The sequence below is a fragment of the Convolutriloba macropyga genome, chromosome 2 (assembly GCF_964194025.1).
Source record: "Convolutriloba macropyga chromosome 2, txConMacr16.3, whole genome shotgun sequence".
In the NCBI taxonomy this organism is placed as follows: domain Eukaryota; kingdom Metazoa; phylum Xenacoelomorpha; order Acoela; family Convolutidae; genus Convolutriloba; species Convolutriloba macropyga.
In genome coordinates, this window is record NC_134469.1 from 46,181,569 (window position 1) to 46,206,825 (window position 25,257).

Below are 25,257 nucleotides of genomic sequence, written 5' to 3' on the forward strand. Positions count from 1 at the left end.
AGGTCTCAATATTTTCATATTGTGGTATGAGTGAACATAAATTTCATCAAATGTTTTAATTGATATCTAATGGTTTTCAATATTTGAAATTATTTGTTTTCAAGAAACATAAACGTATGTTTTCAACTTTACCGTTTTTGTTCTCTTTGTCTGCTTTATACCGGGTCTCATCAAAGACTGGTCCCATGGCGTCTCTAGTGAAGCAAAAAATAAATTGTTAGTTTAGGTTTTTTTATTTGACACCATTTTGTTTTTGCTATGAATTTTTTTTTAAAAAAAGACATTGATTTTGGAATGTCAGTAAATGCTGTTATTTGATTTTTGTGTTTGTTTCTTCTCGTAGTCTTAAAGATGGCAAGTCTTATCGGCTCATTAATGTAGCATTATTTATTTTCTAAGTTATTTTAGTTGGAAGCAATTTTTGTATTTAAACACCATTTTTTATCAACAAGTGAAAGTTTTTGAAAGTTTTCAATCTCTTCTTCATTTGGTAGACAATTAGGCTAGCTAAAATTTGCATAAGCGGGTCGAAACATTATATGCAAACAAACATTACCGAGCCTCCTTGTTCTAATTAAAATTGGGATGTGGCTTTAGTTGTCACAGCAGTCCGACGTGTTTTTTCTAGATCTTGTCCAAGAGTACTTAAAGCTGATTGCATATGCAGCATATTTGAGCTAAAGCAGGTTAGGATCGTTTTTACAGTCGTTTTCTGAATCCTTTTGCGCGTATATAACAAGTCACACAGGAAGGTTTAATTTTCTTGTCGGATAACAAGCTTACTCCAATTCAAGTGAATCACGTATAAGAAAAACAGATTAAATCTTTTCATCAACATTACTGAAGACAACGATAGCCAAAACATTTTCGTTGGATTTGTAGAGAGATATTTTTGAGCCCGTCTCAGTAAAAATTGCATATTTTTAATAGATCATTTATTTCAGTCTGCTTTATCAATTGAATTCTTTTCTTACTTTTTTCAACAGTTTTTATTAATTTTTTTCTTTTTCTTGCCTCAAGTTGTAATGTCATATTCCTTCAATCCATGCCGTAATATTTTTACGAAAAAAGCACATATTCCAAAAAAACATGTCATTGCTCTGGTTCAACACCGATTGTTGATGTGGGGTAGGAGATAACGCAAAGTCTAGCTACAATGCAGAAATCAGGTGCAAAATTCTGCAAATTTTTTGCTATGCAATGGCAATTTATCTTACATCTGGCCAGTGTTTTGATGGAATTTCCAATGACGTCAGCCGTCAATTTTAAGCTAAGCGTCAATTCAAACTTTATTCACAATTGTTCTATAATTGTTTACAGTTATCACCCTTCGGGATTTGTCTATTTCTTTGTACATTTGAAGTTTCAGCTTCTTGAGACTTTGAGGAATATACCTTGCGCATCAGCACCACGAAAAAACAATCACTGATCCGTAAAAACTCACCATTGATAAAAACTTGTGCTCCGTCATAAAAAAAACACTGAATTCCGATCCACATCAACGAGTACAATTGGTATTAGTCCGGCAGTGTAATTATTTAAATGGATTTATTATTTACATATGATAACAGAAAACTTGAGTTAAATTCAATTTATGTCGCATATCTCAAAATAAAAATTAATTAAGTTTATAAAGTCAACCCAACCAGTGAACAGTAGTTCTAATTCATTTTCCAAATTTAAAGTCACGCCATGTTGAACAAGTAACTTTCCACAAAAAAGGGTTCCATTTGTAAGCTGAGGAGAAGAAAGTTCTAAGTTGCTTGGGGAAATTTTTTTGGTCTTGTTTGATTTTAATTTCGCTGGGTAGTTCATTCCAATCTAGTATCGCTAATCTAACAAACGAGTTTTGCCTTTTGATAGAGAAAAATTTTTGGTCCCAGAACAATTTTGTTGTCCTTATAGACTCATGAAGATTCCAGGTGATTAAAGGACGTCCCGATGTTGTTGAAAAAGCAGGTCGTAACTGTTTTTTTATTTTCCAAAATTATTGGAATCTTTTTGTTTTTAAAAAGAGTTTAAAGCGGATGATTATATTTTCCCGATAAAAAGCTAAAATATTTATTTATATTGTAAAAGTTTCCGGAAAATGTATTTCAACGTCTTTAGGTGGTAGTTCTAGAACAGTTTTCTAGAATTAATTCAATGTGGTGACTAAAAAATTTCGGCGTACACTTAATAAACATGAGCACTGTTTTTTTTGTCTGGGTACTGTCGGACAACATAAGAAACAACTGTCTCTGTGAACACATTTTAAAATATAAATTTAAGAAAACTTGATATATTGTTTTTCGTATTTAAATTACTGGATTCAAAGCAAAAAGTTGTAGTGTGTAGGATACCAGCGCCATAATCAAGTCTTAGATATCATATCAAAGATTATACACTACATTATTATACCTTGTATATGACTAAAAATGAAACCAAAAAATGGTGTCGAATGACATGAAAAACGAATGTTATAATTATGCAAGTGTTTTCGATAATCAGAGTGATACACATGATATTGGCCGAGGGCCTATGGTCGCAAAAATATTTCTCATAAATGTAAAAGATGTGTCTAGCCAGCAATATTTTTTAATGAAAAACACATCAACAAGCTGTTAGTCTGGACAGTTTTTAATTTTCGTTCAGAAAAAAAACTTGCATACCTAGCGATCGCTCAGTCGTTTTTATTGACCAACTTAATTAATTTGTTTGTTTTACAACTTGTGCGCTGAAACTTATTGTTTTATTGCTCCGTTAGGCTCTTTTTCTCGCCTTTATGTCGAACCCCCTATACTTCATCGGTCCTGTCAACTTTTTCCACCAGCAATTTCACCTCTCACCTTCATGTTTTGTAAACCGCCTGATAAATTAATGTATTTGTTTTTCACTCGAGAAAGCAATACTCGTACCGTTTAGAAATCATTTCATCCTACATTCTGAGATGTAATGCATGAACCATAATGAACCGTGAACCAGCCACTCATGTCATTAACATTTTCAAACTACTCCCCATTAGCATAAATACTGTCGGAATACGAACTCCGTGTCTACTGTTTGTGATCTTGACGGTCATGTGGTCGTTGAACGAAGTTTGTGTTGTGTGCTCCAAATGGAAAGCAAGTTTTGAATAGACGGACTCTCATCAGAATGCTCCCTCAAATCTGAGCGGAATCAACGAAATATTGGAGGTAAAATACGATCTCCGGCAAATTGATAAACAAACACAGAAGCCACTGCTGCAAAGAAGCGCAGACGACTGCAGATAGCAGAGATTGAGTCTCACATTTGTCGTATTCAGGTATACACTTTGATACGTTGATATCGTTGCGGAAATTCAAACATTCGTATAACAAAATTGACAATAACTGCCTATCAAAGCAAAACAGTTATCCTATCAAACTATTAAACAAATTAAGTAGCGATTTTTCGTGTGTCATTGTGGAATTTGAGTCAGTGAAATCAAACTTGATACATTTTGCCCAGACATTTTGACATTCTTCATAATACTTGGGTTGCCTTAGCAAGGTTTCGTTGAGCGGAGTTTCTGTAATAAAAATCCTGCCACGTTTCCTTATGAACAAAAAGTTTCCATATGACAAAGCTCTTATCGCATTATTTCAAAGTTTCGTTTCACTAAGGCTATATATATATATATATATATATAACGTGAGTTGCTGTTAATCATGTTAGACGTGCGTTTTAGGTGTGATTGAGTAACTGAATGAGGTGATGCATGATCTTATAACACGATCTGTAGATGTATAATCAATAACTGCATGTCTATCATGACTAGCACCAGTCATCTGTTATAGAAAATTTTGGTCTGTGAGAAGTATGTTTTGTTCTGAACGAAACAGGGGAAAACATTACACCGAAAATTTTTACTGTTGAAATTATCTATTGTAATCTTGCAGGATCATGAGAGATGATGCTATATGAAATGGTGTGCAATGAAATAATATCGCAAAATGAAATAATATCGCAAAATGAAATGCTATATGAAATAATATCCCAAGATCTAGCAATATTAGCGTTGCATTACTAGCGTTTGAAATCCACATTTTTGAAGCAATTGTTTTGAAGTACGATGTATTTATTCAATAACCGACAAAACATCCGAGTAACTTTGAAAGTTTATCGGAGAAATTTTAATTATGATGTTTTTATTCTGATCTAAGTTGCATAACGTTAGCATATATTCAAGTTTTTACCAAAAAAGTCACCCATTCATTTTTTCTCGATTTATTTATTCATAAACCAATTTTTGCGATCTGCTGAATCTGACATTGTAGCTCAAATCTTCAGATGACTGCTCATTGGCAAAAATTTTTTTAAAAAATAAATAGTTTTTTTGCGTTTCCCTAAAAACCAACACCATAGGAAATTAAAAATATATTATAACTTATTTTAAAAAACTGCTAGTTTCTTCGTTTACTACTCCAGGGTGTTTTTTTATGGTTCTAATAACTCGTATACTTTTGGCAGCATGTTATTTGATGACATCAAGTTATTTCTCGTACATCAAGTTATTTGATGACGGGAACGGAACTTATGGAAACTTCTTCGGAAGGAAAAAAAGTTGTTGGAGGCGCAAAAAATAAAAAATGTCCAAAATGAAAGGAGTCTACTTGCGTCTACTCGATTTGTTTTCTACGAATTGCATTCACTTCATCACTGAACTAAACCAAATAATGACTCATCAAATTGCTCAGCTGATTTTTTCTTCGTCAAATTTTTTTATTAAGATAAGAAAAAACTTTTGCCAGCATATCATTTTTAAAAATTTGCAAGCCCTAAACTCTCAAAATCCAAACCCTCGAAAGTTTTTTATTTCAATAAAAATGCTAAGCTCTCAAAAATTTCTTTTTCAAAAAAAATGATGGTCGCAAATAAAATTAGCTGAGCAGCAATTTCATCAGAGTAATTACTTGCATTGGTTCAAAAAATCTTGATCAAATTTTGTAGAATCATAATCCAGTAGACGTTCGATTCTTTTCATTTTGGACTTTCTTTTATAGCGCCTCTAACTTGTCCTTTGGGAGTTTTTTCCTTCGGGAGAAATTTCTTTTTTTTTCATTTCCCGACTGATATAATATAAATATTTGACTTTTTGCATCAGAGAACTTACCTTTTCAAACTATATTTCTGTGGTAAGTTTTTCATGTACTTGTTTTCTTCAAAATCAATTTTTAAAACTGCACGAAGAAATCATTTTACTTCTTTTGAAGTAAAAATTTTTTACAAAATATTATCAGGGAACAAATATTATTTACTCTTGAATAATTTGTTGTTGATACTTATTCTCTTAGTCTTTAAAAGTTCTCAAACAGGTGCTCTCTTCTCATTAGAATATCACATATCAATTTCCAGCTAATAAGAAAAATAAATGGCCTCAAATTATTCTCTTGTTTCTGTTTGCTAATTATAAACAGTAATTGCTTCCAATTTTTCAGTTGGTGCTTTTTCATTGATCATTTTTTTAAAAATACAAACTTTTCAAAGACTTGCAAAATATTGATTAAGCATATTTACTGGTTATCTATCTGACAAATGCACTAGAGCAGATCCAAACCTTGCTCCACGAACAAAAAGCAATTTCTGTAATTCAAAAACAAGTAATTTGGGTTTTAATAATTTTCACCGGGTCGAGGTTTCCCAGTGAGTTTTCGTTAGAAATGCGGTGAATTTCGCGGTGAATTTTTGTAAGAAATGCTGTGAAATGTGGTGAATTATTTATTTTCACCGCATTCACCGCTTTCACCGCATTTCTTACAAAAATTCAACCCATTCACCGCATTTCTTACAAAAATTTACCCAAAAACATCGACCCGTGTCCTTCTATGACTTGTTTAGACATAATAAAGAAATCAGCCAAATTTCTTGAGAGTTTTGAAAAAAAAACTTTCGAAAAACTATTTGATATATACCCGGAAAATTGCAGCAGATTGGGAACTTGTTTTCAATTCAATTGGCATCTTTGAATGATGAGGATTCATTGATTGATTTTTTTCAATTGAGCTAGTACAAAGATTGCAAAAGGATTTATCTGGACAAATTCTTGTGGATCGTAAGAATTTGCGTTAACCTGTCTTTGATCTGCTAATTTTTTTGAGTTGCTGAACAAATATTTAAATAATTTTTGAAATTTTTGGGTATGAGTTTTAGGTAAAAAACCTTCGACTTACTTTTGACTCTCCCAATGAGGTTTAATTTTTGTTTGCTGTAACTAAGACAACATTACCAGATGTTCATCAAATGCTGAATTGACGAAATTTGAACAAGGAGTGTCATAAACGAACTATTGAATAAGAAAATAGCCATAATTATGATTAACCACGAAAATAAATATTTTCGTGGTTAAATTTTCGTGGTTAAAAGCTCTGTAAAATTGACCCATTTAAGTTAAAATATAATAGAGACTTTTAGATAAAATATAATGGAGAACTTGTTCCAGGACGTGAATGACATTTCGCCTCAATTTGCAAAATCGTTCTACACCACTTCTGTGTTCGAGTCAATGGCTGTTGGCACAACAATACTGCAGGTGTCGGCGAGTGACGAAGACACAAGTGACAAGTACAAGAAAATATTCTATGCTATTAGCAACAGTGAGGTTGCCTGGTTCAGAATGGACTCACAGTAAGAACCAATGCCAATTCATGATCTATGATGTTCCAGTCAAAATTAAAAGCTAATAATGCAAAATCTTGCAAAAGCCTTGAAGAACTTGTAGACCAAATTTTGTGAATGACATTGCAAGATTAATTTTCTGCTATAATTTTCAAGAGCTTACAAAACTAACTTTTGGCTTTCAATGACGCCAAGAAGAGTTGCACTGTGCAAAAAAACTGTTTATAAGAAGATTGTTATAAAAGTTGGTAAAGTACAATAAAAAACCGCAAAACGATAACAAAGACTACCATTTTCGCCAATTTTTAACTAGTGGATTTCAAACACCTAAATTCAGGGAATACGACAGAAAAAATAGATATATTTTAATAGCCGCCTCAGCCTCTCAGCCGGCTTTTATAGCGCTCCTACTTTTTTTGAAATCGAACGAATTTGGATTGTAATGAAACGCTGTGTTAAGATGTTTTCACACATTTTTCAATTACTTTGATCTTTCAAAACGGGATAAACAGGTAAGGCCCCGCGGGCTTTAAATTTCATTAGAGGCCCAAAGTGGTCTTTAGTGGTCCCTCGGGTGCTTATTTTTTTCAAGTTTTTTTCATATTTTCAAAATTATTTTCAAGTTTTGAATTTTTTCCAGCCTCAGGGGCCAAAAACTCCTTAAAGGTTTGAAAATAGGGCAATGCAAAATTTCTAGTGACAATGAAATATTTTTTAAAATTTTAATGTCTAGAACTTTGGAATTTTTTGATGAAATCTGACATATTTTGTTGTCAGTTTTTCATTTTTGTCCAATTTTGAGGACCTAAAAAACCGATAGAAAACTATCTAATGGTTTCAGTTGAAATATCAAGTGTTGGCAAATCAAATGTACCTACAAACAAAGAAGCCAAAAACCTACATCAATATTTAAAAAAAAACATCTATTTTTTTGGTTTCAACACCGTTTGCATGAAACTGTTCGCTAAATCTTGAGTTCTGCCTGTTTTCAGTCTCAATTCGCAGTCTTTTAACTCAATCTCTCTATTGATACGTACAATGGACTTCCTAAGCAATTACACGTTAAACCACTTACCAATTTTTAGTTGAAAAATTGCGCTTGTTATGTATTACGTTATTAAAAATTTTCTGTTAAATAAAAATATTTTTTTTTGATAATTGCCACAAATCTTTATTTTTGCAATCTTTTAGCGCAGTTTCAGGAAAAACAGGGGTTGCATTTTTTTACAGTGAATTATCATTGAATCTTAATTGTTTTTTTTTCGAATAAATGTTTTTTAGCACTGATACTGCAAGTTTTCACAAAATTTTATTTGATTGTTGCATTTTCCAATTTGAGGTTCTTTTTTAATGTCACTTCTTTTTATCATAAAATGGACACTTTTTTGACTTGTCGAATATCACATTAATGGCGGGCGTTGTAATAAAGTGCAATGGATTATCTTAATTGGAATTAGTGAATATATTTTGATCTTATAGGCCTAAACACCGTTTCCTGGCACAGTTGAGTTGACTTTTTGGTTATTGCCTGAATCTATTCTTTTTGAAGTCGTTTGAGATTTGATATAAAGTGAGCTCCAATGGTATTCTATGAAGATATAAATGATATATTGAATGGTTTCAGTTTATAGCTAATTGCTTTCATGACATTGAACTAAATGTTTTCCAAGAAATTAAACGTAATTTGTAACTTTGCCTTTTTTCTGTCTGGTTGTTTATTGTTCTCAATAAAGACAGGTCTCAAATCTTTTCTGGTGAAGTAAAAGCCATTTTGTTTTTTTTTACTTTATGTCTGATGCTTTTTTGACATTTTCATTAAATTTTTGTTAAATATGGAGAGATATGGAGCTTTGTTCATAAGTAATGCGTGTTATTTTTATTTGATATTGTTGTTCGTCTTGTCACTTACTCTCTCTAATGGCAGTTATTATTGATCCCTCCAATGTGTTATTTTTAAATTTGTGTGGTTTGAGCTTAAAGCAATTTTTCATATGGATTAAGTTTTTTTCCATAAATAAGTGTCTTTTTAAAAGTTTTCTCTATCTTCCTCATTTGGTGGGCAATTAAGTCAAAACGTGATTGACTGGTGTGAGAACATTATGCGCCAACGAATTTTACGTGGCCTCCTTGTTAATGAAATCATTTATAGAGCTATATGATTACTGCGTGACCATATATAATCCATATACTGTGATCAGGATCCCGGGTCAAGGAAAAATAGAAAAATATGTAAGATGAGCAGTATAAAGTTCTTATTTTTCGCTGCAAATTTTGTACATAATTTTGCGGTGAAATGCGATGAAGTATTTTTTTGACCGCCTTCAACGGAATTTTTCATAAAACAAACTTCTGGACAGGGATTCGAACCTCTCGTGTACTGCGTATCTGCAATTTCTTATTCCACTGCGCAATCTGTCACTTCTCTGATTTTTTGTGACTTTAAAGCAGATTCAAAAAAAGGTATGAAAACAAATGCGGTGAGCTTTTGTAAGAAATGCGGTGAATTTTGTGGTGATTTTTTAAGAATTCCGGTGAATTTATGTAATTTCACAACTAATTTAAATTGTAAATTTATGTAATTTCACTGCATTCACCGTTTATCTCACATAATTTTGAACACTTTTATTGAAGCCGTGAATTTATGTATTTTGGGATGTTTAAACATTAAAACCCGTTTCTACTTTTATTTAGGGCACGAGCGGAACGTTTTTGAATGTTCAAACAACTTCACTTTACAAAACTTGCATTGCTTTAACGATCAATTTCTTTAGGAAATCAGACCTATCATAAACGTCGTTGTCTAATTTCTATGCTGTATGTGTATGATGAATCTAATAGGACCTTGCACAGGAATTTTGTCTGAGAAACAACACCAAATCTGAACTTATTGATGTGTACCCCCATCACCCCCACCCTTGTCAACACTATGAAAGTGAAAAATAGGAATGAATCCGATGAATGGAGTTGATGACTATGTTGAAAAGCTTTTTTTTCAGGTTGGGTCGACTCGAACTTGCTGCCAAGATGGACGCTGAGTTAATGCAAAACGTTACACTAGAGGTAAGTTAAAATTACATCTGAACTCTTATAAACAGTTTGTTGGAAACAAAAAGTTACTATCACCGAATATGATCAAGCCTCTTTTCATTTTTGTTTCAAAAGTTCTTTAAGTCAATCAACTGACAATCTCATCAATTTTTATTGGGGTGGCTGGCTGTCATAACGCCGCAGAGGTATACCCAATTCGTCATGGTCAATTTACCATATGTGTGTATCTCTTGTTCGTTTTTCGTATATTAATGCTTTGAAAATGTGCAAAAACTGCGAAACATAGAAATTATAGCAACGACGGGCAAAATTGAAGGGAATCGAACAACCCGTGTTCGCAAAAGTGTGCAAACTTTAGCCTCGAAATTGAGATACAATATGTGTATCCTATTTTCCGCGTGCTATATTTCATGAAACTGTTCGATTTATTTATCTCTTTTTGGCACGCAACAGAACTCGATATCGCACTGAATGTATCTATTTTTTGCACTGAATGTATCTGCAATCCGCAATGTATACTAAAATAGTGCGCGACTTTGAGCACGTAAAAATGGTTCAAACCATGATTAATTGATGGCAATTAAGTGATTAAGGGTGGATTACAGGTTATTAAAATATCATATTGTACTAACTTCATTGTTTTTCAGACTTTTATTTCTATTCAAGCATCATCGTTTTGAGATAAATTTCAAAAAAAAATTGACTATCAAACTATTTTTGGAAAAATCCCTGCGTTTCAATTTAGGCTAATGAAAAATGAAATCACCATCAACTGATATTCTTCATATTCGCTTCACTAATTCTTCATGTTTTGTCAGGCTTTCATTTGTATTCAATCATCACTGTTTGGGGTTAATTTTTTGAATCCTGACAAATAATTTAGTTTCTGAAAAATCCCTCAGTTTCAATATAGGGTCAAGTTAACTGATATTACAATCAACTGAGAATTTTCATTGTGGCCTCATTATTTCATAATTTTTTCTATCTACAGAACGCAAATTTTTCATGTAGCAAGTTCTTAATTATCTTACTCGTCCATAAAATAAGATTTGACAAATGTAAACTTTTGTTTAAAAAACATCTGAAATCTGAATTCATTAGTGTTCTTATTGCTAAATTGAAGTTAATGAGTGATTCACAGTTGCATTCGGCCAAAAAAAGTTTAAATGAGTTTAATCTTTCTTCGTCTAGTTTACAGCAGAGGTGTACAGTCGGTTCTCAATGGTTTTTTGCTTAAAAATCCCTCTATTCTGCTCTCTCTCTCTCTCTCTCTCTCTCTCTCTCTCTCTCTCTCTCTCTCTTTCTCTCTCTCTCTCTAAAACCAAATCTCATAATTATTAATTTCGGAATCAGATAATGACAGATGCTTACAGATATTTACAAAGAACGACAACAATTTAAAACATTTTTTTATCGTGTCAATAATTCTACCTGAAAGTCACTTTAAAAGGTTTAAATAACCTTTGCAAGCTCATTTAATAATGTTTCAAATCATTTTTACTTGCTAAATTATTAAGACATGTTAACTCTTTACAATTTTAAAGCATGTCAATTTCGCAAAAATAGCGTAATCAGTTTTGCGAAGACTATGATAAGAAGCTTGTCTTCAGATTTCATTCCTTTTTTATGTATCTTTTTTCGAGCGATTTTTACTAACGGAGAAATTTATGGGTTTATCTCTGAGGCGTTATGGTTTTTTCAAGAATTTTTTTTAAACTTTTTAGTTTTTTAATAAAACTACAGACATTTATGTTTTTCTATCGCGGCACAATTAACACTGCTCAATGAGCAGGTATTATATATTAAAACTCGTCGTTTAAATCAGCACTGTGTTTGGATAAAAATATATTTGGGAAGCTTTGCGTTGTTCCTGTATTCAATTTCTTTTGCGGTCATATGACTTAGTCTCACTATTGAATACGGTCCAATAGGCTTCCCGAGGCGTTACAAGTTAATCTATTTAGTATTGTTAAATATAACTTGAAAAGTTATTGGTCTTTTAAGGATTTTTGAGCTTTGTCATTTTTTTCTTGCTTTGATCATCTCTTACTTTAATCTCAGTAAGCTGAGTTCCCACATTTTTCGGATGTATTGACATTTTTTGTATTTTTTTGCAGTTTTATGTATATTGTATTTCTTTTTATGTATTGGTTTTTGTAATGGTTTACTTATTGGTTTTGTGTGTTGTGTTTCATTTTTTGGTTGAAGTATTGGGCATATCTAATGGGCATATCTAATGTTTTTGTGAGTAGATTACGGTTTCAACGGCTTCGACGCCCTTCTATCAAAAATTTTATCTGAATTTTTGATTTTTGTCTGTAATTGTCGTTATTTTTGTGGTTGTATGACATTTTTCAAATAAATAATATTTCCAATAGCTTAATAAGGATAAACGCTTCTAATGAATTCAGTTGATGGTTTTCTTGGCTTTGAGATTAGTTGTTTTCAAAAAAGAAAAATTATTTCTTTTTAATTTTTGCACACTTTTGTTCTTTTTTCTGTACTTGTAATATAGTCTCTCTCATCAAGGACAGGTTCCACATCACTCCAAGGAAAATATAGTTGCTTTGGAGGTTTTGGTTTTCACTTGAGAATTTTGTTATAATGTGTTTTTGTTAAATAGAGAAGGTGTTTTTGTCTTATTTAATGTTTGTTCTTATTAATTTATATGGTCGTTTATCTTGTCTTGTAGTCTCGTTAACCGCAAATCGTTCCTGCCTTCTAATGCAGCATTACTTTATTGATTTAGTGGTTTGAGTGTATCGTTTTTTTGAACTCATTTACCATTTAAATTTTTTGAAATGTAATTTTTGAAAGAATTGGAAGACCATTAATCAAAAATGTGGATGAGTGGGGCAAAAACATTATGTGCAGACGCAAAACACCGGGTTTCCTTGTTTCGTAGTATATGAAACATTTATCTTCAATGTTTGAATTAAGAATCTCAAACGGATTTTATGTCATATCGGTTTCTGCTTGTTAAAAATCGGTAATTGATTACTTTTGATACTATATCAACTGGCTGTTTTTCAAATTGAGCGTGTTGACTTGAAATTTTGGATGACATTTTTTATGGTGTATGAACTCATTAAAAAATTTTCCTATTTGATCTGATAAATCTCTAGTTCTACTAGTTCTTAATCAGGTTGAGAATAGTGTGATGGTTTCAAAGAAACATCAAGAAATTTAGAAGTTCTCATTATTAAAGTTTCAAAGAACAAAAGAAGAACTTACCTGACGAACTTTGTTGCAATGCCAATAAGTAATGGCCACAAAACTAAATTCAATTCTAATTTTGTTTTGGAACTATCATTATCTTATTGACCTATCAATCATATGTCAAAAGTAAATTCTCCCACCAACTGAAACCTGATTCTAACATCCACTGACCTCCAACTGATCAGCTCGCTTAAACCAAGGCCCTATATGATTCTCATGAAATGTTGATGAAAGTAGAAAATCAACACCGGGAGTCGGAACTGAGATCTATTGACATGTCAAGAAAGTAAAATATTTTTAGCTAATATAAATTTTCTCTGTATATTTTGCATATATAAATACTACAAATACGAGCTAATTTTGTATATTTTCACTTCCAAGATTAATTTAAAATTCAATTTTTTGATTTTTTGACCCGTGTTATCGACAACGACTGATGTCCAGAACAACTACAGACAGAAAACATTTGGATCTACAGAATGCAGAATCAGCTATTGCCTGGATTTTGTCTTTTGTGGCGAAATGTCGAGCAGAGAAAAAAGAGCTTAAAATCAACACCAATGGCGCTGTACATGACCTACAAGTAACCAATCTCTCACTTATTATTTGCGGGCAGGATGCAATTATCAAACTGAGGAGCCTAATTAGTCCTAGGAATTTAAATAGGTACTCCGTATGAAGACACCAGATTGGTGATTCAAATTTATATTTCTCCTAAAGAGACAGTAGTAACGGCAAAAAGAGCTAATTTTCTGTCCGCAATACAAGGTGTAGGGGAGTCAGACGACGATTTCCGAGGAAATGTTTCCTTCTTCGCAAAAGATATTCTGTTCATTGTACTTACCTGAGTTTGGTTGGGTTTGCTTCTACACATTTTTGAGAAGTGTCCCGCCTTTTCAGGGTTGTTGCATTTTTTTACTTAGTGCTGTACAGTATCTACTAGAATACGTGGCTTACCTCCACACCTAGTGCTCATAAATCAGTCCTAGGAATTTAATAGACACTCCGTATGAAGACATCAGATTGGCTATTCAAAATTATATTTCTCCTAAAGAGAGAGTAGTAACGGCAGGAAGAGTTTAATTTCTGTCCACAATACAAGGTGTAGGGGAGTCAAACGACGAATTCCTAGCACGTCTTAGAGAAGAAGCACGCTATTGTGACTTCGAAGAACTCAAAACAGCGGCCAACTCCGAACAGGAGTTGGTAAAAATAAAGTTTATCTCAGGTAGAACTTAGACTAATAGACGGTATTAAAGCAAAAACACTAATGTTGATTACTGAAATGACTGAGATTTACAGTTCAAAAGTCAAGCAATGGTTTTGCTAGTTCTTTATCAGGTGATAAGTCTTTTACTGTGAAAGAAGTAGTTGGGTTCAATTTCAAAAAGATCTTTCGAAAGCCAAATGAAAATTTGCGACTTAATGATGCAACCATCTGTGCACTATGTGTGAAGGTAAAACACAATCTAGTAAATACTGTCCAGCGCTATGTAAAAAATGCAACACCTGTGAAAAGGTGCGACACTTCTCAAAAACATGTAGAAGCAACTCTCAACCAAATTCAGGTAAGTACAAAAAATAGAATACCTTTTGCGAAGAAGGAAACAATTCTTCAAAGCAAGCATCTCCAGCATCGGCGTTGGGAATGTTTTATACTATAGAACAAGTCTTTAGCATGTCTGCGACATGGAAATATATCTCAATAAATAAATGCAAAATAAAACTGCGGGTAGACACATTTGGAGATAGCACAGTGATGTCATCAAAAATATGGACTGAGCTTGTAAACCTCAGTTGGATGGTAAGATAAGACGTCTGGAAGCTTATGGTGGCCATCAATTAACGCTTCTGGGATCGCTTTACTTGTGACGTTGAGTGGAACGGAAGAAGGCTCGCACCAAAACATCAACCAGTTGTGCAGTCTGATAAAGAATTTGGACTACTCGGAAGATACCTTCTACACAAGCACATTGTGATCAACATCACAACCCAGCACCTAACTGCTGTAAAACGTTACAAAGCGTATGTGAAGCTGATATCAGGATCACAGCCAATGTTCTGCAAAGCCAGAAAAATACCTCTACCTCTTCAAGACAAGGTCAAATAGAAGCTAGAACAGATGGTCAGACAGGGCATCCTTCAACCAGTACGGCCAGGAGGAGTCACCTATGCATCTCCATGGGTGTGTTTGAGAAAGCAGAGTGGAGAACTGAGACTTTGCGTGGACTTGAAAGTGCATATCAATGGCAAGGTGATGGATGAGGACTACCCAATACCAGACATCGAGCCGATCTTCCACAACCTACATGGGGCCCCATACTTTGGCAAAACTGAACTCTCAGATGCCTACTATCAGATTGAACTTGAAGAAGAGGCAAATGATATGTGCACAATCAACACATCATGATGGGACAGTTCAAGATGTGTCGACTACCTCAGAGATTGAAAAACTCTTCTTTAATCTTCCAGAATTGCATCGAACCAACACTGAAAGGAATCAAAATTGTTGTGATCTTTCATGTGTTGGTTTATTGAACTACTTTGGAATATTTCGATAAAACAGTGCTTGCAGTCAAGAATCGACTACGTGAGAAAAATTTTGCCATTTATGAGAAAAAGTCTAACTCAAAACCAGTCGATAGCGTAAGTTTTTTGGGATACTCCATTTCAAAGAGTGGACTAGCACCAGATCCCAAACAAGTAGAAAAAATAAAACATGCAAAAGCACCAACTAAAAAAAACAACTCGAATCATTTGTTGGGCTTTCAAATTTTTAAGGAAGAATGATTCCTGAATTTGCAACAAATATGCTACACTTATATAACAAGAGAAATAGCGATTTCTCATTGGGCAAAACGCAACAGAAAGCCTTTGAAGACATTAAAAATGAATTATGTGCTAAACCACTTGTACAGCCATATAGTTTACAAAAGAAGCACTACTGACACCTCTGAAAAAGTCATTGGCGGAGTTCTTTCGCAAGAAGGACATGCAGTCATATATGTATCGAGAAAAATGACTGCAGCGGAGCAAAACTATTTGAATATAGGGTACGAAGCACTGGCAATTGTGTTTGTGGTCACAAGATTGAAGCGATTCCAGTAGAGCAGATACCCCATGCATATGCTTTGAGCGGAATGCATTTTGACGCAGACGAATCCAAAAACGATCGAGTGTGCTTCGCAATCAATAACATCTACTTCGCTCAGAGTGATTTGGTTACCCAAGCAGAAATGAAAACTAAACTTGGAACAATCAGACTCTTACAGGACAGAATAAAACGAATCAAAAGCATCTATTGGAAACAATGTTCAGAAACGAAAAAATGATTCGGACAAGAGAAAGATGCACTGACCATACACAATGGAATCCTCTTCAGAGGTGTTGTTCCCTTCATTCCAGCAAACTACGACACTTGGTTTTGGCAACAGCGCATGAGACACATCCTGGGAAAAAGGCAACTGAGTCATCAGTCCGAATGATAGCATGGTGGCCTGGCATTACCCAAGACGTTCAACATTTTGTTAGTAAATGTAAGAATTGCCAAATGAACAGGCCTAGCCTGGGAAAAACAGTCTCTGTGAGGCCAGAAGCCAACGTTTGGGAACGTCTCTACATGGACTGGGGTTGTGTTAAGGACCAAAGCAATATCTCAGTAATTGTTGACGCGGGTTCTGGCTGGATAGAAGCTTTCCCCGCGGGAAATTTAACAACAGAATCTGTTAAAGTATATCTTAGTCAAATATTTACAAGATTCCGAATACCTAAAACTTTAGTATCTAATAATTGTCATGAGTTTGTAATTGTTGACCTTAAACAGTGATATGAATCACTGGGAATTAAGAAAATGGAATAACCCGTCTATCATTTAAGAGCTAATGGACCATCTGAAAGAGCAGTTCAGACAGTGAAGCGTGAACTTCAAGCATGGAGTTCCAATCTTAATGGGTCATTTGGAGCATTACTGCAAAGGGCACTGATGACACATCGCAACACTTCAAAGACGAAGAGCAAAACTCCAACTCAACTCCAGATGGGACGCAGACTGACACTACCTGCAAAAGCAGATTTTGACTTGTGCGAACTCATTCTATTCAAGCCCAATGAAAAGACAAAGATAGTTCCTGCTACCTGCATCATCAGGAACGGCTTGAACACATCTTTCATACAGCCCAAAAACTCGACATGCACTATTCTAATGAGCGACAACTAAATTGCGATACTAGAAGAGGACAATGTGAAAACCGAACAAGCAGTGGAGGAGACAATATCTCAATCAGAACCACAACTTCAGAACACAGATGTGGGACCTTCACATCAGGATGAAGCTTCTGCAGCCACATCAGCTGCAGAGCACCAACAACTTGAACCACTAGAGCCTTCACGAACATCAACAAGAAACAGAAAACAACCCGACAGATTTGGAGAACCTATACCCACAAACTTGCTTAAAAAAGAAGGGAGGATGTGATGGTTTCAAAGAAACATCATGAAACTTAGAAGTTTTCTTTATTAAAGTTTCAAAGAACAGAAAAACTAACCTGACGAACTTTGTTGCTCTGTCGGTAAGTAATGGCCACAAAACTAAACTACATGATTCTCATGAAATGTTGCTGGATTCGGAACTAAGATCTATTCACATGTCAATCAAGTAAAATATTTTTAGCTGATCTAAATTTTCCCTGTATAATTTCGCATAGACAACTACTATAAATACGAGCTTATTTTTGTATCTTTTCAATTCCAAAATTAATTTAAAATTCAACTTATTGAATTCTTTTGTCCCGTGTTATCGACCACGACAGATATTGATAAGACAATCTAGTGTTGAAAAAAAATATTGAAAACTGATTTAAAAACATTGATTACGTTATAAAGTTATTGCACTCAAATGCATTTGAGTGCAATAACTTTATAACGTAATCAATGTTTTTAAATCAGTTTTCAATGATGACATGATGAAAGATCAGTATTTCCTAGATCATTGCGTACAACCCAGACAACTTGAATCTGGTCTCATCGGCAGAAGTGCTGGTTCAGGTGTTGGATTCGAACGATAGGCCTCCAGTGTTTGAACAGGACAAGTACACTACTACAGTGTCCGAGGCCTCAGAAGTGGGAAGTGTCATGTTCCCAGTTGGTGTCATCAGGGCCCTCGATTCCGACATCAGTCAGTTGCCTGTGGAGTATTCACTCTTCAATCATCTTACTGTAAGTATGGCTATTAAAGCACCAATTTTTGGGCAAGGTAAATGAACAATAAAAATGATCTTAGTTAGCTGCAATCATTAACATATCAAGCATTGCAGCCTTTTTCACCCGTACTTTCGTCTCATAGTAGTCAAGTTCCGTAACAGTAAAAATTCACTTGAACCAGTGCTGAAACAGTCTATAAGCAGACTAAAATGAAAGTCTATTCTGTCCCTATCAAAAACATGAAAACTCCCGTCTGTCATCACTTTTAGCATTACTAAATACCCACTGAAAATTGCCTGCACATTTTGACATTCTGTGAGCTTGCATGCTCACTCTGTGATCTGCGCAAACATACATCGAAACGGCAAACAGCAGTTGCATTTTGCCTACATACACACTAATCCAGAGTTTCGTAACAGTAAAAGTATCTCCCCACACCACCCCACCACACCAGCCCACCCCAACCCAGTCCAACGCATCCAAAACGGTCCCATCCCACACAGAGACCCTCCCAGCTGCCGGTCTGTCATTTCAGTCGTATTAGTGCAATCCGATAAAGTAGGACGTTCTCCTGTGGCATGGCAGTGTTCTCTGCTCACCTGCCAGTTTCGTTCACTGCTCACTCGTGCGTGGGTATTGTTGACAATCGGCTCCACATTACTCGTACGTGCTGGATTGGTTGCTCAAATCATCCAGGATGCACAAAACGTGAATTCGAAAGTATTCAGATAGTGTTGAATTGTTTGTCAAAAAGGCAGGAAAGGGTCAGCGGAACCAAGGATTGGGGATAGATTTAATTAGAGCTCCCCGGGTCGAGGTTTTGTCAAAAAATAATGTAAGATTAGCGGTGAATAGCGGTGAAAAAAAAACTTTTTTCACCGCAAAGCGCCCGCATCATTTAGCGTTGAATGCGCTGAAAGCGGTGAATTTTTGTAAGAATTGCGTTGAATTTTGCGGTGAAAAATTTTTTTTCACCGCATTCACCGGAATTCTTACAAAAAAGAAACTGCCGTACAAGGGTTCGAACCTCTACCTCATGCTTGTCACCATCTTCGTAAGCCACTGCGGCATCTGAGTCGAATGCTTAGCAAATGGACGATAGAGGCTTTGTTGTTAATAGTTTGTTAATGACTGATAATGACAGCACTTTTTGACAGCTTACTAATAGTTTGTTCTCTTTTCAGACCATTTTGCTCAAAACGTCTGTTTGAAAAAAGTTGAATTATAAGCATTGAAAATCATGTCTCTGAACAACAGAAGAGTCGAACTTATTCACGAAAAAAGTGCAACTCAAGAGCTTGCAGATTCAGATCATCGTTACTTAATTGCTATTATTGCAAAATATAAAATTAAAATAACACAGCTGCTTATTGCATCTCTAAAAAATTAGCTTAAAATGTCCTGATTATTTCTATTATTTATCTCGGACGGTGTTCGCCAATTTTTAAGAAATGTTGAGCCGCATTCTCTTTAATAATTATTTCTGGTGATGAACAAAACCTTCTGTTGCAGGTGTTTAGCCACAAAATTAAGAAAAAATACTATTGGGGATACAAAATATCTGCGCCAAAGAGTTCTAGAAAATTTTTATCCATGACAAATTTAATGCCAATGATGAGACTTTAAATACTGGGAAAAAAATGACCGACCACAGCTAAAATTGGCAACTGATACGAATGGTAACTATCCTTCCAGCGATGTTTAATGCAAAAGAGGCGTGTTATATTGCTTCGCACAAATTGAACTCTAAGTATATGTTAGAGAATAGTTCTTGGAAGCCTAAGGCAAAAAGAGCTCAAAGCCGAGGGCGCTTGCACCCAAGGCTGAGCTCAAATTGCCAAAGGCTTCCCAGAACTATTCTCTAACTTATTTAGACCTCAATTTTGCTGTTCAAAACTCAATGAGAGAATTCAATTAAAATTTATAGTAACATTGCAATTCTCGTGCAGCGAATCAATCCAACAATTGACTAATGGTTCAACCCAATTAATATTTTTTCTGAATTCCTTGATATTATTGTAGCAGCGAATGGATCGGAGAGGTCGTCAGCCAATTCTGTTGTGTCACTCTCATTGTCACTATTTATGGTTTTTAGAGAAATGAGCAATTTATAAAAATATTTCTTTATATTGACTCAATTATAGACCTTAAAAAAGTCCTCTTTGCCGAAGTTGTTATATTTTGTGACTGTTTCTTGTTTTTAATTATCCCCTTCAATTATCTTCAAAAAGTGTATGTTTTGTCTTATGAAAAAAATTGGACTTCCAATAAAATTTTCCAAGAAACATGCCTTAAGGCTTCCAAGAATTTTTCCAAGAAGTTTGCTTAGTTGATGGCTCATTTTATACCATTTTGTAAGGTTGATCTCTTCGAGACAAGTGTGAAAAGCGAGCGAAAAACTGACAAAGTCTAGTGTGATATGAAACGTGAAATCTTGAAAAAAAGTGAGACGCTTGAAAAAGTTTGAAATAATGACTTCTTGCTTAATCAACTTTCAAAAATAGTGATCGAGCCTAACTTTATTGTTGTTTTTCTTTAACAGCGAAAATGAGGTCTAATTTGTTTGAAAAATTGATGTTTATTGAAGATTAGAATTTACTTTTATTAAACAGGAAATCAGAATTGCTTCGAGTCTATAACAAACTGTTTGGGCTTAGCAGAAAATAGGCTTAGAAACTTTAGGCTAGCTTAGTTTTTTCCCTATTTTAATACCTAGCCGATTGCTATTTGTTGTTCGGTGAAGAATAATGGATATAACTGCACATCTCCGATTGATTATTCAAAAGACGCTATCATTGTTTTGATACTTCAATGTTTAAAAGGACCTGAAATTTTACTATTTTTTCAATTCCCCCTAAAAAAATTTACGAAAGTTTTGATATTGTTCCTATCCCCCACTTCAGTGGGGAGGGAGGAACTATATACTCAAACGTGTTTTTTGTTCAGTCAATTTTGACCGATCGATATATTCTTCGAAGAGAGTTGTGAGTGGTATCATTAGAAAGCACGGACATGCTATAAAAAATTTTTTTGAATTTCATTTCCTATAGGGAGTTATCGAGGTTTAAAATTTTGCGAATAATTGACACTTTTTATTCACGTTTTCCGTAGTTTTTGCTAAAACTTGGCTGATTTTTACTAATATAATTTTAAATATGTTAAAGCTTTTAACGGTAGTGTTTTTGTTTACGTTGAAGACTGAAGAGCATTGCTGAATTATTTGATTGAATTTTTTTGTCTAGAATTTTTGACCAAAAATTCAAAATACGAACTTTTTTCATAGAAGAAGGCACCGAAAAATGCTTTTTCTGTTCCACTTTCTGTAAGTTTGTCAGTAGTAGAGAAGTAGAAACCGCTGACACAATCTCCGTTAACCCCAAAAAAAACTATTTGAAACTCGACGCACTATAAAAATCTGGTAAAGTTAAAATGTTGACGTCAAATTAAACTCAACAATTAAACAAAATGGCTCATTTTGTTTACTTTGGGAAGAGTTAACTTTACAAGTTATCTTATTGACAAATATTTGGAACAATTGGGTAGTTTTTTGGTCTTTTGTGGTTATTTTCTGTTATTTTTTAACCTAAGATCTCTGTAGACAAGTCACTTCCAATATCTAGTGAATTATAACTTGCTCTTCATAAGTTTTTTTGTTTACCTCAAAAGGTCGTTGTTCTTTTTACTATAAGTTTTCTTAAAAAATTCCTGATTCTTGCATATTTGCTTTTTTTCAGATTTCTGTTTCCTTTCCACAGTATCACCATAATAGTAGGCTCTGTTGCCATTGAAAATAAAGACGCCATTGGAAAAATTTCATGTTCGTAGTTAGAAGCTTAATGTTTATTTGGCTGGGACACCCTTTTTGTGCAAAGATTGATTTTTTTGTCTGTATTTGTCGTTTGTTTTGTAGTCGTATGACATATCCTGGATAATGAGAGGTCTCAATCTCCTTCATTGGAAGAATGAATTCATCTCTCAATGACTTCAGTTGATGCATAATGTTCTTATTTAGCTTGACTTTATTTTTTTTTGAAAAATTTGACGTTTTTTTAAACTTCAGCCCTTTTGATCTTTTCTTGTCGACTTGCTATCAAGTTCCATTGACGAAAAGTTGAATATTTTTTTCTAATGAAGTACTGGTTTATTTTTCTTTAGTATAGGTTTTATCTGATGTCATTTTGATTTTGATTGTTTTGAAAAAAGGAACAAAGAGTTTTTGTCGTAAATAAAGTTTGTTTTAATTTAGTTTTTATCGCGGTCTTTTCGAGTAGTCACATTAATGACAGGTCTCATTGGCCCTCTAAGGTATATTGTTTTATTCATTCAGTGGTTTGTTGAACGATATGGTAATTTTTTTATATCTCTACCTCAATTGGTAGTAAATTAAGTGAAATATGTAGATGAGCAGGGTCAGAACATTATGTGCAACCGCATATTACTGCGCCTCGTTGTTTCAGACTCTTTACGTGTTGAGAAGTTTTCCTTTTAATACCCATTACAGTTCTTTGTTTTTGACTTTTCATTGAAAGGACTTAGCAAATGAAATCAGTTTATTTTTAAAAGTAACCGTGTCTTTGTGTGTTCAGAACCTTGTTTTAAGAAAATCTTTTGACACTACCTGATTTCTCCGCTTACAGCACTAAAAATTGCTAAAACATTATTTGCTTCTTAAAATGGTGTTAGCTAATTACTTTTTCAAGCAACAGAAAGAAAAATAAATACATTTCACTTTATGAAGCCCATCAAAGAATCATTTTAAAAATATATCTTTTAATGATCTTCACCAAATTGGGGTTTTTTACATTTTAATATTTGTTTAATTTAAAAGTCCATGATGTTTGTTTTTGGTTTATACATGGAATCTTTTGGCAGTGCTGAAAATCTTAATCCTTGATATGATTCTTTTTCTCTTCATTGAACATCCAAGTATCATTAAACATTTTAATGATTAAAGATTTATTGACACTAATAAAAAAGAAACATTAAGTTTTGGCCCCAAAATATTAAAATAAATTATTTATTGCTTTATCTATGGGGTAACATGGTTTGTTGAATTTTGCTGTCTTTACGGTAATTTAAGTTTCGGAGAACAAAAATTAAAGAAAGAAGACGCACCAGAAACTCTCGGAGATTAACTTCCGACATTTAAAACTCATCTTACGATTTTTTTTATCAAAAAGGCAATGTTTGTTAGCTTTTGTGTAATGCTTTTAGTATAACATAATTTTTACATTATATCTAGTAACTGTCGTTTTTACCTTTGATATCTCATAAATCTTAGTCGCTCAGTACCTCAGGCTTTTGAAACAGGATAATTTTTCATTTAGGTGCCAATATCAATTGACCCATCTACTGCAAAAGTTACCTTATCAGGAATACTAGATTTTGAAAAGTCTGGTGGCCGATACGAGTTTGTGGTCATTGCAACCGACGTGACAGAACCCTTTTTATCTGGACAGGCTATTTTGGAAATATTGGTCACAGATAGCAACGACCAACCTCCGATCTTTGCATTGTCTGAATACTTTTTCTCAGTGTATGAAAACAGCCCAAACGGAACTTTAGTGGGAAAATTGACAGCCTCAGATGGCGACAGTATCAATTTGGATTTCAGTCTTCTAGAAAATTCTAACTTTTTTCCATTCATCATAGACACTTCAACTGGTGACATATATACAACAGATAGTATCGACCGTGAAACCAATGGTGGGTTTTTGTTCGAAGCCGTTGTTTCTGACGGAAATACCTTCATGACAGTCAATGTAACCGTAGAAATTCTCGACCTGAATGATAAAAACCCGCGAAGTCCAGAAACAATCTATTCGTTCATAATCCCTGAGTTACAGGCGAAAGGATTTGAAGTTGGTGTAATTCCTGCCAGTGATGACGACGCAACAGTTCCCAACAACCTCGTTGGGTTCCGGATTGTGGCAGGGAACTTCGATTCGGCTTTTGCCATTGAGATTTATTCTGGGGTTATTTCGGTTAATGACCAAGATGCAGCGAATATAATGGTCCATCCTGTTTTTGATCTGACGGTCCAAATTTATGATTTCGGGGAACCCTCTTTGAGCAGTCTGGTTGATGTTGTTATTACTCTAACTGATGTTAATAACAACTTGCCATCTTTTCCTGAAGAACTCTACGAAGCAACGATTCCTGAAGATCTGCCAACACCATCATTAGTTATCCAGGTGGAAGCTGTTGATCTTGACGTGGCAGCTGATTTGACGTACAACTTCATCACACCTGTTGCTAACTTCATGATTGACCAATCAAATGGACGGATATTGGTGGCCAGCGAGTTGGATGCTGAAACCAGAAGCGAGTACTCGTTCACTGTTCAGGTCGATGACGGAACCCACGTAGCGCGAACTTCGGTGGTAGTTCACGTGTCGGATGTGAATGACAATGCTCCCCTGTTTCTCAGTAACTTCACCAATATATCAGTTTCGGAAACAGCGTCTATTGGCGAAGTTGTAGGTAAAGTGGAGGCTATTGACATTGACAGCGATGCGAATGGAATAATTTACAGTTTTTCAGAAGGTTCGAGTTACTTTGCGATTCAAAGTACAACTGGCGACATTTTTGTTGCCCAAAATTTGGAGACGCGACCTGAGAATTTCTTCCAAATGATCGTAACGGCACTGGATGTCACGCCACCATCAGATAAAGAAACGGAGTTTTCTTTCTTGATTGAAGTCATTGACAGCAGCAAAAATGCGCCGACTTTCAACACCGATATAATTGAACTCTCCATTCCCGAAGACTTTGCAGAAAATTCCACGATTTTTGTTCTGAATGCTACCGATGCTGATGATGGTCTAGGTGGTGAAATAGAATACACTATTATCGGCCAATCAGATGACGAATTTCAAATAGACCAATCGAATTTAATCTTTACTGGTCAGTTAGATTACGAGGTTCAATCTTACTACTCGGTTATAGTCCGAGCACAAGATTTCGGTGAAGTTCCATTGTCGACAGATGTCCGAATTATTATAAGCGTGGAAAACGTTAACGACAACTCACCCGAAATTCTCAACTTACCCGCAAAATCCCTGTATATTCCTAGTAAAAACTATTTCTTCTTCCAAGTTATTTGCGAAGATCGGGATATTAACAGGTACGACTCAATCGGTAAAATAGAGTTCGGTTTGGAAAACTTAGAAG

At 34.5% G+C, this 25,257-nt stretch overlaps 2 protein-coding genes across 2 annotated transcripts in view; both read left to right on the plus strand.

The window, feature by feature from the left end:
* Window positions 1-25,257, plus strand: part of LOC142334916 (protocadherin Fat 4-like) — a 209,085-nt gene that overhangs the window by 51,025 nt on the left and 132,803 nt on the right. The gene's annotated exons all lie outside the window — the stretch shown is intronic.
* Window positions 6,425-25,257, plus strand: part of LOC142335539 (protocadherin-23-like) — a 51,395-nt gene continuing 32,562 nt past the window's right edge. Inside the window, exons 1-5 of the mRNA XM_075384078.1 lie at window positions 6,425-6,627; window positions 9,615-9,678; window positions 16,526-16,549; window positions 17,929-18,099; window positions 23,412-25,253. Of these exons, the coding sequence (XP_075240193.1) occupies window positions 6,425-6,627; window positions 9,615-9,678; window positions 16,526-16,549; window positions 17,929-18,099; window positions 23,412-25,253 (2,304 nt within the window). The remainder of the gene's footprint in view (window positions 6,628-9,614; window positions 9,679-16,525; window positions 16,550-17,928; window positions 18,100-23,411; window positions 25,254-25,257) is intronic.